This window comes from Schistocerca nitens, chromosome 1 (genome assembly GCF_023898315.1).
Source record: "Schistocerca nitens isolate TAMUIC-IGC-003100 chromosome 1, iqSchNite1.1, whole genome shotgun sequence".
Taxonomy (NCBI): domain Eukaryota; kingdom Metazoa; phylum Arthropoda; class Insecta; order Orthoptera; family Acrididae; genus Schistocerca; species Schistocerca nitens.
The window spans coordinates 432,108,498-432,127,580 of record NC_064614.1 but is presented as its reverse complement, the minus strand read 5'-3'; the positions used below and the strand labels follow the sequence as shown (position 1 = coordinate 432,127,580).

At 41.2% G+C, this 19,083-nt stretch overlaps 1 protein-coding gene across 3 annotated transcripts in view; it reads right to left on the bottom strand.

Moving 5' to 3' along the window:
* Window positions 1-18,388, bottom strand: part of LOC126251089 (tRNA wybutosine-synthesizing protein 3 homolog) — a 70,014-nt gene extending 51,626 nt beyond the window's left edge. Inside the window, exons 1-2 of one of the 3 annotated variants that reach the window (XM_049951612.1) lie at window positions 17,452-18,388; window positions 17,167-17,343 (exon numbers count right to left, since the gene is read on the bottom strand). In XM_049951612.1, the coding sequence (XP_049807569.1) occupies window positions 17,167-17,343; window positions 17,452-17,628 (354 nt within the window). In that variant the 5' untranslated portion in view covers window positions 17,629-18,388. The remainder of the gene's footprint in view (window positions 1-17,166; window positions 17,344-17,451) is intronic. The other 2 variants (XM_049951611.1, XM_049951613.1) reach the window with 2 other exon arrangements.
* Between the last annotated feature and the right edge of the window lie 695 nt (window positions 18,389-19,083).

Below are 19,083 nucleotides of genomic sequence, written 5' to 3'. Positions count from 1 at the left end.
CGGTTTTGGCTCGTAGCGGAAATCCACTCGTGTGGCCAGCTATTCACGAGCCAGACAGCATGTTGATGAAATGAGACCACAGTGATCGATCCATGCAACAGATGTGTTCAAATACTCTGAGAATCAATAATAATGAGGGAAGGTGGCAACACACCGTGAAGATGATTGCTGAGCCACAGGCAGACAAGTAGAAAGGACAGTTACACTCTCACAACTAAATTTTCAACCATAGCTTTTGTCAGGAAATGAGAGCACACACATTCACACAATCACTCAGACAGAACTCATGCAGACGACTGCCGCCCCCAGCCACTGCGACTACAGTCTCTGGGAATCAGATCCAGACAAACCACTCCTCACACATCCTTGCCTCTCATTGGGGCAGCTGCTAGCCTAGTGGCAAGAAGTGGTGGCAGGACTGACTGCAAGCTGAGGGAAGTGATATCAAGGGGAGAAGCAGTAAGAATGAGGGAGTAGAGAAGCAGTGCACGTACTTAGCTGCACCCAGCCAGCAACGATGCATGACACCTCAGTAAACAAAACATTTCATCTACTGAGACAAAACCGAGATTTTTACTGTGGTTTTTTTTTTTCCAAATTCCCCTTATGTGTTTGAAATTCCCTGATTTCCATAACCTGTGGCAACCCTGGGTATGTAAAGTATTGGTGATTTTGTCCACTGTGATTTGTGTTTTCCATCACCATACCCTCAATGATTTCCAAACTGTCCTCAGCATTGACGTCAATGGCCTGCCTGATCTTTCCTCATCTCAAAGAGAAGTTCTTCCCTGTTTGAAGCACTCTATCCATTAGTAGACCTTGTTTCGTTATAAACAGCTGTCACCATACTGTGCTTGCCTTCAACAAATAAAACCTGCAGATATAACACCTTCCACAAACAAAATGCGAATCATTGCTCTCATTTACTCCTTGGTGCAGATTGACAATGGAGCTGCCATTTTTCGTGATCTGCTACAACACAACAACTAACACAGGAATAAGAGTGCCACGTTGTATAGAATTGTTGCTGATGACAATATTTCACCCCTGGGTACTAGCAGTGTTACCAATGCCTAAGGCAAGAAATTATGAAAGTCCCTTTACTTTTTGACTTCCCCTCCTATTTGTCCTAACCATTTTCAAAAGACAGCTCTTCACATTAATCCCAAAGGGCCTCATTTCTAACAAGATAGCAACTGAAAGTCTGTGAATGGGATTGGCCCTAAGTGCCCCTACTGTCAGCCTAATTCCCTTATGGCAAACACAGTCTGATGCACGTATGTATGATGATCAGGCACATACATAGACTGTGCATTCATAATCAAGTTGGGAATGTACACAAATCCTGTAAAACCAAAGCACATAAAGTGCAGCTTGTTACACCATGTCCTACATGCATTGCACTTAAAAATAATGAGTTTTTTGAGGTACAGTTTTCAGGTCACTCAGGGGTGGTGCACCTAAGTTTCTGATTGAAAGGCCTGGAAACTCCACCAAGTCTTAATATTTAAAATGTTCTGGTAGATTAAAAACTCAATGGAAATTGTAATAACAACTAATGCAACATGCAACAACAACAGGCTTGTTACAGTGCTGGAAGACTAACCAAAATTTAAAAAACAGTGAAGAATTATGACCACTGGAAAATATTTTTTACCATGGCTGTTGTTGCTGTGGTCTTTAGTCTGAAGACTGGTTTGATGTGCTACCCACGCTACTCTACCAGTACATCCCTTTGAACCCGCTAACCATTTTCATCACTTGGTCTCCCCTGAATATTTTTATGCCTACACTTCCCAATTTCCCACCTATACTATACTGATTCCTTAATGTCTCAGAATGTGCCCTATCAACCAATCCCTTCTTTTATTCAAGTTGTGCAACAAATTTCTTTTTTCCCCAATTTTGTTCAGTACCTTCTCATTAGTTAAATGGTCTACCAATCCAAACTTCAGCATCCTTCTGTAGCACCAAATTTCAAAAGCTCCTACTTACTTCTTGTCTAAACTGTTTATTGTCCACATTACACTTCTTTACAAGGTTACACTCCAGACAAATACACTGAAAAAACACTTCCTAACAGTTAAATCAATATCTGATATTAACAAATTTCTCTTCTTCAGAAATGCTTTTCCTGCCATTGTCAGTCTACATTTTATATCCTCTCTAATTCAGCCATCATCAGTTATTTTACTGCCCAAATAGCAATACCCATCTACTACTACTAGTGTCTTGTTTCCTAATTTGATGCCCTCGGTATTGCATGATTTAATTTGACTACATTCCATTATCCTCATTTTGCTTTTGTTGATGTTCATCTTACAACCTACTTTCAAGACACTGTCCATTCTGTTCAAAATAGCCTTTTGCTCCCTGTATTTTACACCTGCTACCTTTATAATTTCAAATAATGTCTTTCAGCTGACATACTTTTTTTAAGTCCACAAATGCTGTAAATGTAAGTTTGTCTTTCCTTATCTTCTAAGAGAAATCATAGGGTCAGTACTGCCTTGCGTATTCCTACATTTCTACAGAACCCAAACTGATTGTTCCTGATGTCAGCCTCTACCAGCTTTTCATTTCTTCTGTAAAGAATTCACGTTAGTATTTTGCAACCATGACTTATTGAACAGATAGTATGATAATATTCAAACCTGTCAGCCCCCATTTTCTTTTTGATTCGAATTATTACACTGTTCTTGAGGTCTGAGGGTATTTTGCCTGCCTCACACATCTTGGACACCAGGTGGAAAATGTTTGTCATGGCTGGCTCTCTCAAGGATCTCGGCAGTTTTGACAGAATGTCATCCACTCCAATTGCTCTGTCAAATTCTTCTCACAGTATCTTATCTCCTATCTCATTTTCTTTTTTGTCCTCTTCCATTCTTTAAGAGGAATTCAAAAAGAAACAAGTTGGAGGCATAATTATAGAAATCAGAGCCTTTTTAAGGGTACCAAAAATGGCGTAATCACAGGGAGAGAGGTCCGGACTGTATGGAGGGTGGCAGAGAACCTCCCATTTGAATTTCTGCAGGAGTGCCACTGAGATTGCCTGGTCATTTTGATTTGATCGCTCAGCGAAGGGTGGTCAAGGTTTGCGAGTAACGCTGGCCTGTTGTTCTGTGCTGCAGGAAGTGAATCAGAAGGGGGCCATCTTGGTCAAAGAAGAACATCAGCTCTGAGGGGCAAACGATTCACCTCGGACAATGACGTCCAGCTGTAAGTGTGGAAATGGTTAACATCACAGCCCCGGGAATTTTATGAGACAGCCATTCACTGCCTTGTGTCACAGAGGGACAAGTGTCTTAACAGCCAGGGTCAATACTTCTAACATAAAAGTACTAGTTTCTGTAATGATGCCTCCAGCTCGTTTCTTTTTGAACGCCCCTTATATAATATTCAAGTCCATTTCCCCTTTATAGCTCTTCTATAAAGTCCTTCCACCTTCCAGCTTTCCCTTCCTTTGTTTATTACCAGTTTACCATCTGAGCTCTTGATATTCATACAACTGCTTCTCTTTTCTCAAAAGGGCTCATTAAGTTTCCTATAGGCAGTACCTAACATTCTCATAGATATATATATGCTTCTATGTCCTTACATTTGCCCTCTAGCCATTCCTCCTTAGTCATTTTGCATTTCCTGTCACACTCATATTCACTGGCTGCATTTTTATATTTTCTCCTTCTGTTAATTAAATTCAGTAACTCCTGTGACATCCAAGGATTTCTAGTAGGCCATGTCTTTTTTTCCTATTTGATCATCTGCTGCTTTCACTATTTTATCTCTCAAAATTACCCATTCGCGTAATACTGCATTCCTCTTCCACATTTCAGACAACTGTTGCCCAAATATTTCTCTGAAACCCTCAACCTCTGGTTTTATCAACTTATACAGGTCCCATCTCCTTAATTTCCTGCCTTTTTTGCAATTTCTTCAGTTTCAATCTGCAGTTTGTAACCAACAAATTGTGGTTAGCATCCACATCTACCTCTGGTAGTGTCTTACAGTCTAAAATCTGTCTTACCATTATATAATCAATCTGAAACATTACAGTATCTCTAGGTCTCTTCCAGAAATACAACTTTCATTCGTGATTCTCAAGCCAAGCCTTAGCAATGATAAAATTATGCTTTTTGCAAAATCCTACCAGGCAGCTTCCACTTTCCTTCCTTTTCCCCCAGTGTACATCTACCTACAATTTTCCCTTCAGTTCCCTTCCCAACTATCAAATTCCAGTCCCCCATTACAATAAAATTTTCTTCTCCCATAACTACCTGAATAATAATTTCTTTCCTCTCTTCATACATTTTCTCATCATCTGCAGAACCAATAGTTGGTGTTGCCTTTGTGTCTATCTTGGTTGGACTAATGCATTCACTATGCTGTTCATAGTAGCTTACCCGCATTCCTATTTTCTTATTTATTATTAGACCTACTCCTGCATTACCCTATTTGATTTTGTAAAATCAAATAGGGCTAATGCAGGAGTGGGTTTAATAATGAGTAAAAAACGGGGAATGCAGATAAGCTGCTATGAACGGCGTAGTGAACACACTATTGTAGCAAAGATAGACACGAAGCCCACATCCACCACAGTAGTACAGTTTCATATGCCAACCAGTTCTGCAGATGAGGAGGAGATTAAGTAAAAGTGTAATGAGATAAAAGAAATTATTCAGATAGTTAAAGGAGCCAAAAATTTAATATCACGGGGGACTGGAATTCGACAGGGGGGAAAGGAAGAGAAGGAAAAGTAGTAGGTGAATACGGACTGGGGGAAAGGAATGAAAGAGGAAGCTGCCTGGTAGAATCTTTCACAGAGCATAATTTACTCATAGCTAACAACTGGTTTAAGAATCATGAAAGAAGGTTGTATACTTGGAAGATACCTGGAAACACCGGAAGATTTCAGTTTGATTATATAATGGTTAGGCAGAGATTTAGGAACCATATTTTAAATTTTAGATATTTCCAGGGGCAGATGTCTACTCTGACCACAATTTATTGGCTATGAACTGCAAATGAAAACTGAAGAGACTGCAAAAAGGCAGGAATACAAGGAGATGGGACTTGGATTAACTGAAAGAACCAGAAGTTGTAGAGGGTTTCAGAGGGAGCATTAAAGACGACTGACAAGAACAGGGGAAAGGAATACAGTAGAAGAAGAATGGGTAGCTTTGAGAGGTGAAATAGTGAAGGCAGCAGAGGATCAAGTATGTAAAACGATGATGGCTAGTAGAAATCCATGGGTAACACAACAGATATTGAATTTAATCAATGAAAGGAGAAAACATTAAAATGCAATAAATGAATCAGGCAAAAGAGAATACAACTGTCTCAGAAATGAGATCGACAGGAAGTGCAAAATGGCTAAGAAGGAATAGCTAGAGGACAAATGTAAGGACGTACAAGCATGTATCACTAGTGGTAAGATAGATACTGTCTACAGGAAAATTAAAGAGAACTTTGGAGAATCGAGAACCACCTATATGAATATGAAGAGTTCAGATGAAAAACCAGTCTTAAGCACAGAAGGGAAAGCAGAAAGGTGGAAAGAGTATACAGAGGGTCTGTACAAGGGAGATGTATTTGAGTGCAATATTATGGAAAGGGAAGAGGACGTAGAGGAAGTTGAGAAGCGAGATATGATACTTCATGAAGAATTTAACAAAGCACTGAAACATTTAAGTTGAAACAAGGGCCCGGAAGTAGACAACATTCCGTTACAGCCACTGATAGCCTTGGAAGAGCCAGCCACAACAAAACTCTTCCATCTGGTGAGCAAGATGTATGAGAAAGGCAAAATACCCTCAGACTTCAAGAAAAATATAATAATCCCAATTCCAAAGAAAGCAGGTGCTGGTAGGTGTGAAAATTACTGAACTATCAGTTTAATAAGTCACAGCTGCCACATACTAACACAAATCCTTTACAGAAGAATAGAGAAATGATACAGGCCGACCTCAGGGAGGACCAGTTTGGATTCTGGAGAAATGCAGGAATACGCGAGGCAGTAGTGACCCTAAAACTTCATATAGGAGGCAGGTTAAGGAAAGACAAACCTACGTTTATAGCATTTGTAGACTTAGAGAAAGCTTTTGACAATGTTGACTGGAATACTTTCTTTCAAATTCTAAAGGTGGCAAAGTAAAATACAGGGAGCGAAGTAAAATACAGGGAGCGAAAGGCTATTTACAATATGTGCAGAAACTAGATGTCAGTTTAAGAGTCAACGGGCACAAAAGGGAAGGAGTGGTTGAGAAGGGAGTGAGACAGGCCTATCCCCGGCGTTATTCAACCTGTATATTGAGCAACCAGTAAAGGAAACAAAGGGAAAATTTTGAGTAGGAATTGAAGTCCAGGGAGAAGAAATAAAAACTTCAGAGGTTTGCCTATGACACTGTAATTCTGTCAGAGACAGCAAAGGACTTGGAAGAGCAGCTGAATGGAATGGACAGTATCTCGAAAGGAAGATATAAGATGAACATCAACAAAAGCAAAAAGAGGATAACGGAATGTGGTTGAATTAAATCAGGTGATGCTGAGGGAATTAGATTAGGAAATGAGACACTTAAAGTAGAAAATGAGTTTTGTTATTTGGGAAGCAAAATAACTGATGATTATCGAAGTAGGGAGGATATAAAATGCAGACTGACAATGGCAATAAAAGCGTTTCTGAAGAAGACAACTATGTCGACATCAAATACAGATTTAAGTGTTAGGAATTCTTTCCTAAATGTATTTATACAGAAGAGAAACATGGATGATAAATAGTTTAGACAAGAAGAGAATAGAAGCTTTTGAAATGTTGTTCTGCAGAAGAATGCTGAAGATGGGTAATCATGTAATTAATGAGGAGGACTGGATGGACCTGGGGAGAAGAGAGATTTATGCTACAACCTGCCTAAATGAAGGGTGATGCTGAGTTGGGTTGAGGGGTCGCTCGACATCACGGTCATCAGCGCCCTGACAAAATATCAACATGAAATATCATGAGTGGGGACGAAGGTTGTCCCCACATGCAGAGCAGTTTATAACATACTAAAGTTGCTGCCCTTCCCCACCAGTTTAGGGATGAGACGATGTTTGACCATGTGCTCAAGAGTCTTACCCATACAACTAGTAAGGGTGACACCCCAATAACTGTTAGCGGTGCTACGGTCCTTGCCTGGTTTCCAGAATGGAATTAAGATTACCTCCTTCCAAGTCCATCAAACCAAATCTGACTGAAACAAGAGAGGAGCTGACCTTTTGCATCAGGGCAGAGATGACTAAGCATGGAATAATGGATCTCATCAGGTCCTGGAGCAGTGTCTCTGGCTGCAGATAAAGCCGATTCCAGTTCCCAGATGGAGAATGAAAGGTTGTAGACTTCCTCATTACATGAGAAAAAAATAGAGCTTCCTCATCTCTGCACTCCGATGGAATACCTGAACAGCAGGAGCTTGTCTGGATGACTTAGTAACAGTAAAGAAGTGTTCTGCTAAAACGTGAGCCATCTCTTCTGGCATGTCCACCAAAACCCCGTTATTTGACAAGGCTGTAAGGGGATGTGGACTACCCTTGCCTGAAATCTGTCTTATTGATTCCCAAACATGCGCAGCAGAAGTGGACCGATTAATGGAAGTCGTGAATTCTCTCCAGGAAGCCCTCTTCTGTTCTTTGATCACTCGCCTTGCATGTCCTCTCACAAACCTGAAGATTGTCTGTAGTTGGACACCATTTGAATATCCAAAGAGCTGTCTGTCTGGCCCTGATTGCCAATCGACAGTCGTCATTCCATCAAGGTACAGGCCGTCATCCGGGGTGGTTATTAGACCTGGGGATGGACTCTGCGGCAGCCCTTTGGATCTCATGAGTGATATGGGCCACCACCTCTTGTGCACAATCCTTTCGTTCAAAAATAGCCTGATGTGATGTTTAAAGCTTTCCCAGCGTACTGATTGTTCCATAAAAACACGGGAGAACTGCCCGATATCAGTAACGTCCTGCCACCATATTTTGGCGCAGAGTCTTCTGGCCATCTTCAGGTGAGTGCCACTGTAGTAGTACTGGCGAGTACGCGCTGAGCTCCGCTATTTAAAGCCGTACTGAGGTGACATTGCGCATGCGCTGCTCAGCGTGCACATTCATAACAACTCTGTGCTCTGCGCCTCGTGCCCTCCACAGTGAAAGCTTGGTGTATCAATATCAGGTCGATTTTCATCGTTATGCAAATAACTATGTCTACTACGAAGTTTCTCTATAACAGGATTCCCAGCAGAGTTTAGCTGATAACCGCTATCTCAATTGATGAGAGTCTCGTTATCAGACAATCTTATTTCCACTACACCTCATTGGCAATATGTTTGGTGCGGACATTACAGCGTTGTTTGAACACACTCTCTCCTCTACATATTTTATATTTAACAATGAATTTTACGAACAATCTGACTGTGTCGCCATGGGGATTCCTTTGTCTCCCCTGGTTGCCAATCTTTTTATGGAAGATTTTGAGGAGAGAGCACTCGACTCTGCCACTTTTAAACCGACAGTATTTTGACGATACGTTGATGACACTTTTATAGTGTGGCCTCATGGTCTGTACCGTCTCCAAGAATTTTTACGTCACATGAACTCCATACATGAAAACAAAGTTTACCATGGAGGTAGAGAAAGATGGTTGTCTGCCATTTTTAGACGTCTTGGTGCGACGGAAGAGTGATGGCACACTTGGTCACTCGGTGTACAGAAAGCCCACTCATACAGATCTGTATCTACAAGCTACTAGTTGCCACCATCCAGCACAAACAATGGGCATTCTCAAAACCTTGATCCACCGTGCCCATACCATCTCTGACACTGACAGTCTTCAAGCGGAACTGGAACACCTGCAAAAAGTATTACTGAAGAATGGCTTTTCACCTAGGCAAGTGAACAGAGTGATGAAGGCCTACAAACGACGGAACATGGAAGAGGAAGAGGCCTTCAAGTCGACTGCTTATCTACCATTTATTGGGAATATTTCTTCAAAGATAGGCATAATATTGAGAAAGTATCAAGTGAGAGTCATCTTTCGCCCTCCTTCCAAAATTTCATCACTGGTGGGATTCGTTAAAGATGACCTGGTCCTGCGTAAATCAGGTGTTTACAAAATCCCATGTGAATGCGGCAAATCATATATAGGGCAAATAACATGAACTGTGCAGGAACGCATTGTGGAACACCAACGACATACTCGCATTCTCCAACCCACCAAGTCCGCAATCGTCGAACATTGTATTTCAACAGAATGAATTACGACAACACAAAAATTTTGGCCTATACATCAAACTTTTGGAGCTCAATTATCAATGAATCTGTGGAAATAAGATTGTCTGACAATGAGACCCTCCTCAATCGAGATAGCGGTATCAGCTAAACTCTGCTTGGAATCCTGTTATAGAGAAACTTCGCAGTAGACTAGTTATTTGCATAAAGATGAAAATTGACCTGATATCGATACGCCAAGCTTTTACCATGGAGGGCGCGAGGCGCAGAGCACAGAGTTGTTATGAATGCGCACGCTGAGCAGTGCATGCGCAATGTCACCTCAGTATGGCTTTAAATAGCGGAGCTCAGCACGTACTCGCCAGCACTACTTCAGTGGCACTCACCTGAAGATGGCCAGAAGACTGCGCCGAAATATGGTGGCAGGACGTTACTGATATCCGGCAGTTCTCCCGTGTTTTTATTGAACAAAAATAGCCTGTCGACTGTACTGTAACCAATTTGCCCTTTGTATCATCCACCTGCGTGGTCTCCTGCTGGTCACTGTCATAGGCGGCAGACAAATCCACACTGGGAAGTGGTCACTAGAATGTAAATCTGGAGCCGCTTTCCACTGAACTGAATCTACAATAGCTGAGGAACAAAAGCAAAGATCACTAGCTGAAAAAGACCCTGTAGATGTGGAAAACTGAGTCATCTGCCCCGCGTTCAGAAGGCAGATATCCTCAGAATGGACGAGTTGCTTGATCAGCTGACCCCTGGAGCAAGTAGTAGCCGAGCCCCACAGCACATTGTGGGCATTGACGTCCCCCACAAGAAGGAATGGGAGCGGGAGTGCCTGGAAGAGATCTGCCAGTGCGTCCGCATCCAAAGCGTCATGGTGTGGCAGGTACAAAGAACACACTGTGATAGTAAACAGTGAGAGAACTTTTACAGCAATTGCTTGGATGGTGGTGGTAAGGGGGACAGGAAAGGAGTTGTATCTGTCATCACGAAAAATAGCCATTCCACCTTTAGCCCTGCCTAGAGTAGTATTGTCTTTCCCGTATATGTGGTAGCCTGAAATGTAGGTGTGTCTGTGATTTTAAGATGTATTTCTTGTAAGCAGATGAAGAAAGGTTTATCCTGGACCAGCAGCTGCAATTCTTCCAAATGTGAGTGATATCCATTCAAATTCCACTGCAACACAGAAGTCCCTATGGAAGCCATTGGTTAGTGATGGTGGTTCTTTCCTTTCTCCCTCGGAGGCAGTGACTTACCGGGGAGGTCAGGGGGAATGTTAGCCGGTTCCGCGTTCTCTAGTTCCTCCGACTGGAAGTCCATATCTTCAAGAGCATAGTCGCCATCAGAAAGGAAAAGCGTTCGTCAATCCGAAGACTTACCTACCACATTCTTGGACTTAGAACGACTTTTAGAAGAACGTTTTTCTATAATGACAGGAGGAGGACGCTGCCTGGGTTGCTGGGATGGCTTAGGTGGCTTCTGAAGTTAGGAAGTGGTATGTGGCTTAAGTGGTAAGTCTACTGCAGATGGCTTCCGAGCGACATCAGTTGCAAGTGGAGCATTTCCCCCCACAGGAACAGTGACAAGTGCATGTGCTCGTACTTGAATCTGTGGTCTGATTTTGGTGAAAGTTTCACACTTAGCTACTGGTGTTTTAAGGGCCGATGCAAAAGAAGTTGCAAAAACTGGTGGTTGCATGGCTTTGTAAGCCTTTTTAGCTTCACCACAGACCATATGTCTCTGTAATTTCAACCTTTGAATGTTCTTCTCCTCGTAAACCCCACACTTTCTGCTCCACACTGGGTGATCCCCAGAGCAGTTAACACATTTCGGAGGAAGTGTGCAAGAAGTCCCTGACTCTTGAGTGGAGCCTCCACAACTGCCACACGTAGCCCTCCCATTACATCTCATAGTGGTATGGCCATATCTTTGATATTTATAGCATCGCATGGGGGTTAGGAACAAATGGGCGAACCTTAAGGCAGATATAGCCAGCAAGGATATGTTCCGGTAATTCGGGAGTACTAAATGTTAGAATAAATGTTGCCAATTTTTCCAATTTACCATTGACTCTCCTCATATAATTCTGCACCTCTGTGACACCCACATTCTTCCAATCTTCATGCAACTCTGCAGGGTCCATCTCCCTTATATCGGAGCAGGTAACCATGCCCTTACTAAAGTTAAGGGTGTTATGCAATTCAGCCTCGATTGGATAGTCACCTAAGGCCTTACATCCCAGAAGCTTAGATATTTGGCTGGAATTATCAGAGACCCAGCAATACCTTCTAATGCCTCGTTAATATAGAAAGGGGATACGTTTTTAAAGCTTCCCCCATTTTGCTTAATAATGGGATTGGTGAGGCTGAAACAGGTTTAATCGTTGAATTTTGTTACTGCATCATCTGGGTCTGATGTTGCTACAGCTTTAGGCGACATTGTTTTTCCTACAACTGCTGCCAGTGATGTTTATCCTGTTGCAGTAATTTCATGTGTTACTGTTGAGCCACTGCTGTCATTGCTGGAGACACTGAAGCAACTCAACAAAGTGTATTTTCAAGGAGCAAATATAATGATTTACCACAAATGAGAATCCATAAAAGTTCATGTAACCAGAGCTCCTGTGATAAGAAACAAAAACTAAACTAGAAAACTGGGTGGATAATAATGATTGCAACTGTCCACACAGCACATCATATTACAATAGTGTGAAGTCACTCCTATATGCCACTGTGCTGGCCGCTGGATCTCCCTACGTGACATGAGTGGTCTGCTGGCTGAGTCATGAACAATGGTCATGGTGATGGAAGTACATTTTGTAGCTTGCATATTCCCAATGGTTCTGTGACTTCACGAACCAGATAAGGATGCTATACTTCCCCTTCTCAAACGGAATGTACATGGGCAGAAACACCTGGATTTATGCCAGTGAATGCCCACAGTTTAGTGGTAGCGAATCAAATGTATTGTCTGTGCGTTGATGACCAGATCTGGCCACATATTGGCTCCCACATAGCTGTCCAAGAGAACTGGTATCAATGATATTGGAATACCAGATGATACGCATTCAGCCCTCAGTGTTTAGGGATTCACATCGACACAGGAGGCGGGCACTGTTGATTCCCACTGCCCTTCGGTGCCCTGGCAGGAGATAGTTCTAGTAGAAGCTTGACAGGTGATATGAATGGAATCACCATGTGAGTAGCTGCTCAATGGTAGGTGGCCAGTTCCTGGTATTTTTGGTTTATAATAATACACAGTTGTTGAGAACAGCTGAGAAAAAATTGTAAATTATTTGTCTTTTTGTGTGTGCATGGAATAATGTCACTGTGCTTTAGAATGTTGGTTCCTAGGCAGGTAGTGTCTAACAGTTAAGAACTGGAAACAGGCACAATGAAGAAACTAGGATGTAAAGCTTGTCTCACATGTAATATTCGGTAATATAATATAATTGGATAGACAAAAAATCTACTCACCAAGCTTTCAGAGCCAATGGCTTCTTTAGAAGAAGGTGGCCACTGGATCTGAAAGCTTGCGAGTTCCTTAAATTTTAATGTTTTTCATCCGGCCACTACTTGGGGAGTAGATTTTTTTATCCATACAATTATATTTACAAAAATTGGTTATTTTCATTAATATAATAGCATTCAGTAAGCTACATATGATCCTGTACAGTAATAAATGATGAGTACCCTACCACGCATCAGTTGGAGAACGAGTGGCTGAGAGTGCAAGATAACAGTTGCAGCTGTTGAAATCTCTTGCCCAACCATGACATAGCTCCGTCCAGCTACGGAGGCAAGATGGACTTCTGGTTACATGTTTCCTGACTGCATACTGTTCCTTGGAGCATCGACTCCCCTTGTGGCAATAGGATCCAGCAGCAAGCTACTTTCTGACACACACACACACACACACACACACACACACACACACACTGCTTCCCTCATCCCTATAGTTAGGTAGTGCTCAGAAACGCACAGAATGTCTATCTTTTCTGAGCTATCTATATTTTCTAAACTAACAAATAGCTCTTTTATTTTATTACTAAGTCCTCTAATGTTATGAAGAAATAAGCTGTCATTTTTTTGTGCATTCTTAGCATTTTGTGGGGCTCCTCTATTGACACAACTTCTTTCATAACAGGGTGCCTGATTACTGACTAAATTATAAAGGGTTCCCCTCTGACATCAGTAACCTTGCTCTGTGTGATGGTGGCCCCCTGTACATTTTCTGTGAGAAACTCAGCCAATCTATCTTTCACTCTCTTATTCAGGCATAGGCTGCGTGTAGCATATACCCATCTCCCAATTGTAGCAACAGGCACTGCACTCATGTGAGATTTCATTTCAGTCAAGTGGAACCAGCTCCATGTTTAAAAAGCTCACAATGTTAACTCAGGGCTTGTTACAGTGCTGCAGGACCTCCACAATACTCACACTTTGTGTGAACTTGTTATTCCTACTAAATCCAGGTCAGCCCTAGTGCTGGAATTTCAATATTCCCTTTCCCCAACTAGTATGACCACCTGATTCTCTTTCTCAAAATACTTGCACAAATTCCATATCCCCTCTGTCACTTGGCTGGGGCTAGCACTTGGCTTCACAAAAATTACAACCCTGTACCCTGATCCTTTTCCGTCCAGCACCATTACATCTACACCCCTGGCATGGCTACTACCTATAAGCAAGACTCTTCTTTCTGATCTCTTCTGTTACCGACCAACACTCAGTTTCTTTGCTAGAAGTATGCTGCACTCTACCCTACTGTAACCTGTAGCTGGATGAAGCTGAAGTAGGAACTTCGGGTAACATGTCAAACTTATTAAACACCGAAAGGTGGGGTAATATCAGATGAAATTTTCAAATTCTTTAAGGTAACTTCGTAAAGAACATTAAATTCGCGCGACAAAAAGTGTGAGGTATATTGGATGACATTGGAGAATAATATGAGCACATAACTTTAGTCAAAAATATTTTTTAGTTAGTCAGAATCTAACATAAAACTGTCTGATGTTACCCCCTTTGACGGGGTAATTGCAGACAGTCAATGAATTTCCACATAAAGGTCCATATCACACTCTAATGGAATGATTTCGGACAGTGATCACCTTTAAAAAAATACATACACTTGCATGTGTTACATGTTTAGAAAACATTTTTTACAGGCTGTTACAAAATACTCTACACATCTTCAGTAAACACTGACACATATTTAGAAAACTTTCACAGACACATTTACAAAATATTTCATTAATAAAGGCACTAAACTCATACAATAAATCATTAATAATCTACAATATGTTTTCAGTGAAAGAAAATGTGGCCTTTGTCTACAGTATCATTGTCCTGAATGGCAGGAAATATAAACGCACATTTGCTGCCTTGATATGGACACAGAAATCTGACTTCCACTTTTATTGCAATTCTGACAAACTGCCTATTTCGCTGTCCCCCCCCCCCCCCTCCAATTGTGTGGATAATCCACAAGAACAAAAGCCTCCACTTGCAGAACTGCTTCCTCTGCTCTGCTGCTTTTGTCACCATTGGGTATTGCATCATTATTCACAAGCAACTGAGACACCAAGTCAGCATTATCTCTCCCTCTCATATTGTTGCCTAAAACGGATTTTCCTGGGGCAACACCTAATTTTCGCTTTCATTGGGCAAGTTTGTTATTTTTCATTCCACAGCAAACATTCTCAGGCATATCATCAAAGCCCGAAAAACAGGCTTCTAAAGAACTGTTCTGAGAATTATCTCCAACGGGCAATTTTTAAGGACTCTTTCAGGGTCAAATGGAATTAATCCCACTGCACGAAATGCATTTCTTATATTGTCTTCCTCAGTTGCTGACACTTTTGTAAGAGTTTCCTTCAAAAATGAGGTAAAAGCATCTTTCAATATTGGCCAACAGGAGCTTTTCTCCCATTGTGTACGCACTGCCCGTCAATCGGCTTTTAAAGACGTGAAGAAACCTACATCTAATGGCTGTAAAATATGAGTACTGTTTTGCAGCAACAAAATAAGACAGATTTTATTTTTCTCGCATTCATCAATTACTCGCAGTGAGATGTGACTTGAAAGGTTGTCTCTTATGACAACGCCAAAATTATCCTACATGGCAACCATATTAAACACTTAAAAATAGAACTGAACCACTTAATACACTTACAAACGATGGACAGTCCAGCATGCAACAACAACAAAAATATGGAAAGGATACAGATTGCTACTCACCACACAGAAGACGCGTTGAGTTGCAGACAAGCACAATGAAAAAGAATGCCGGAAATATTTTCTCATCTTTAGTACTTATTCACAATTACTTCGGTCTAAGACTATACTCCAGATAATACTTCAAAAGCAACTTCCCAACACTTGGATTCCTATTAGACCTTAACAAAATTATCTTCTTCAGAAAAGATTTTCTTGTTATTGGCAGTTTGAATTTTATATCCTTTAAATTTCAGTCAATGTTAGTTACTTTACTTCCGAAGTGTCAAATCTCCTCAAGTAACTTTAGTGTCTCATTTCTTAATCTAATTCCCCCAGCATCTCTTGACATAATTTGACTACATGACATTACCCTTGTTGATACTTCACGCTATCTCCCATATAGAGACAGTGTTAACAACAGCTGGCATTCCTGGTTGTTGTTTATCTGTGTGGCATCTGTGCTCTGTAGATCTTTCTTCTATGGTCCAGACAGTCTAACCTAAGCCTACTTAAATTTTCTGGCACTGCCACGTGATGTGATGACTCTGGGTTTTCAAAATTACAGGTTGCCTAAAATTTTGGTCTTGGAGCTGGAAATGGTATACACACCCGACAATGTGTTTTTGGCGATTTTCTTTTTTTTTAATTTTAACTGACATATCTTTAGTATAAGAAATTAGCCTATGAAATAGTACTAGACAATCCAGTCCAATCCTTGTAAAAGAAATGGTACATTAAACGCAACAGAATATTACAGAAGTCTTTGCACATCATCTGCTGATCGCTGCACTTGTCTAATTTGGCATTATTGGATTAATTCCAATACATACCTCTTGTGAAAACTTGATCAAAATTGGAGAGGGTCAAGTGGACACCTTGTTTAAATTTAGGCCACTTGACAGAGAATGAACCATTTATTATACATGGAACAAGCAAACAACAAAATGTAACTCTTCAGCCAAGTAATGAAATACATAATACATCGGAAATGAGATACGTACGCTGGCCGGGGTGGCCGAGCAGTTCTAGGCGCTACAGTCTGGAACCGCACGACCACTACGGTCGCAGGTTCGAATCCTGCCTCGGGCATGGATGTGTGTGATGTCGTTAGGTTTAAGTAGTTCTAAGTTCTAGGGGACTGATGACCTCAGAAGTTAAGTCCCATAGAGCTCAGAGCCATTTTTGAGATATGTAGTTAACACTGCTGTCCTGCAATAGGCATAGCCCTATTGGAGGTGGCATGGATGGTTTGAACACTATTGTCCTTCATTGAGAATGCTACTATTGAAAGTGCTATGGTTGGTGTGAACACTATTATCCTTAAATTGGGATAATACTAATGGAGATAACATGCCCTCGCCTTCTTTATACTTCTGAACCGATTTACCTAATCAGTTGTTGGATCCCCATACATCAGTGTACCCTACAGACCACAGATCAACTTTTTCATTCCAACAAATTATTGCATGGTGTGAAACGGACAAGTGATAAAAACAAACCCTACGACTAAACACACATTGAACCTCAGACCATTGGATTTGCAGGAATGACACACATGAAACCTCCGAAGTACGCACATTAGATTTATATTACCTGCAAAGAAATCTGGGAGTCATACACAGTATTACAGATCACACATGCAACTGGTAAACAATTATCCTTAAGATTAAAAACAATAAAAAAGTCCACAACAAACCAAATGTTTTGCGTCTTCTATTGTATGACATTGTACGTGAAGAATCATAGGTTCAAATTTCAGGACGAGATCTCCCACAGTTGGGTCAAGCTTACTCATCATATCCTCCATATCGATGTCATCATGGGTTGTGTACAACCACTTGCATCCTTCTTTACTGTTTCCCATTGACGGCACCTACACATGTAGATTTCTTTGCTTTCATACATGCCCTTCGATAATTATACAAAAAATAACGCCATTTTTCGTAAGAAGGATAAATCACAACGTCAGAAAACAAAATACCTCACAAAACACGATCAAGCGGCCTGAACACGAACTTGTTGTAACATATTGGTTGTGAGAGTTGATAAAATCAACAAGTTCAACAATGTCACTGTCCACACTACCTTTGCGACTTAAATCGGTACTGTTGAGTATCCGTTTCTTTTTGTCCTGAAATTCTTTCTCGGACCATTGCATTATCCCACTTTGTATTACTACAATCCTCACAATCACTACTTCATACACCTCAGCTACACAATAAATATATAACAACAAGCTTCAGGCACACACACGCTCTTTCTAACAACTTTGGTTTAAAAACAAACATTCGAAGTAAACTCGTTGGTTACATCACATCGGTGTGCATTCACATTCGACGTTATGTCATGTCACAACAATTTGCTGAAACCCAGTAGCTACTGACAGATGAAAGGCAGATTATCTGATACCATACGTCCATATAAAAAGTCGGAGTAATAGCATCAGAATTCATGAGTCACTGTTGAAATCGGCCAGGGATACGACGTGGGATAATCACAATACTGGGAAAGTGCAATCAGTCTACAAAGTGGATTGTTTACAAGTCTCTCGTGCAACCAGTTCTAGAATATTTCTCAAGTGTGTGGGATTCATACCAAATAGGACTAACAGAGGATATTGAACGTATACAGAAAAGGGCAGCACGAATGGTCGCAGGTCAGTTTAATCAGGGGACGAATGTCACAGAGATACTGAAGGAAATGCACTGGAAGACTTTTGAAGAAGGATGTAAACTATCCCGAGAAACTCTATTAAGAAATTTTCAAAAACCGGCTTTAAATAGTGAGAAATATACTACATGAGGATAAGATTAGATTAATCACTGCACGCATAGAGGCATTCGGATAATCATTCTCCTTGTGCTCCATACGTGAATGGAACAGGAAGAAACCCTAATAACTCGTACAATGGGAGGTACCATGTGCCATGTACCTCATGGTGGTTTGCAGTGAAGAAAAGTAGAGGGAGAATTCAGGTCCTGGCCACCATGGCACCATTACGTCGAAGTGTATTCACACCACCCGTCACATCACAGCACTTCAAGTCAATTCCAGTCACGTGAGCTCAACTCGTATGGCTGTCCTCAACTGTTTCTTAGCGCGAATTGTGACCTTCATAAGATGATTTTCAGCTGTTTTATGTGCGAAGTGCACGTACAAATGTTGTAGCCATTTTTACTCGACACAACATGTACAAGTTATGTTGGAGAGCCTATATAGACTCCCTGAGTTAGGTGTAGCCGGCCTGCCGCCTAGAGACAGAACGGGTGAAGCTACGATTTTAGCAGGCGGTTCATCTTCCGGGAAGAAATAGCAGCGGTTCTATTCTGCCGTGTGTCCGCGCAAGAGCAGAAGAGTCGATGTTTCCGCCGATGCGCAGAACGCAGCATTCCCAGCGCGCTTTTTGCACGTTATTGTTTTCACAGGTGGTCAACAGTCGAGAAATACGTGAGCTCTTAAGGACTCTTTTGTCTATTGCGGGAAATATTCAACACATTTTTCACCGAGTAATTAACAGAGTAATAAAATAAATGAGTATTTTCCTTTTTTAAAAAAATTTCCATTGACAACGAAAAATATACCTATTCAAAAAAAAACAGATACAAGTTCATTT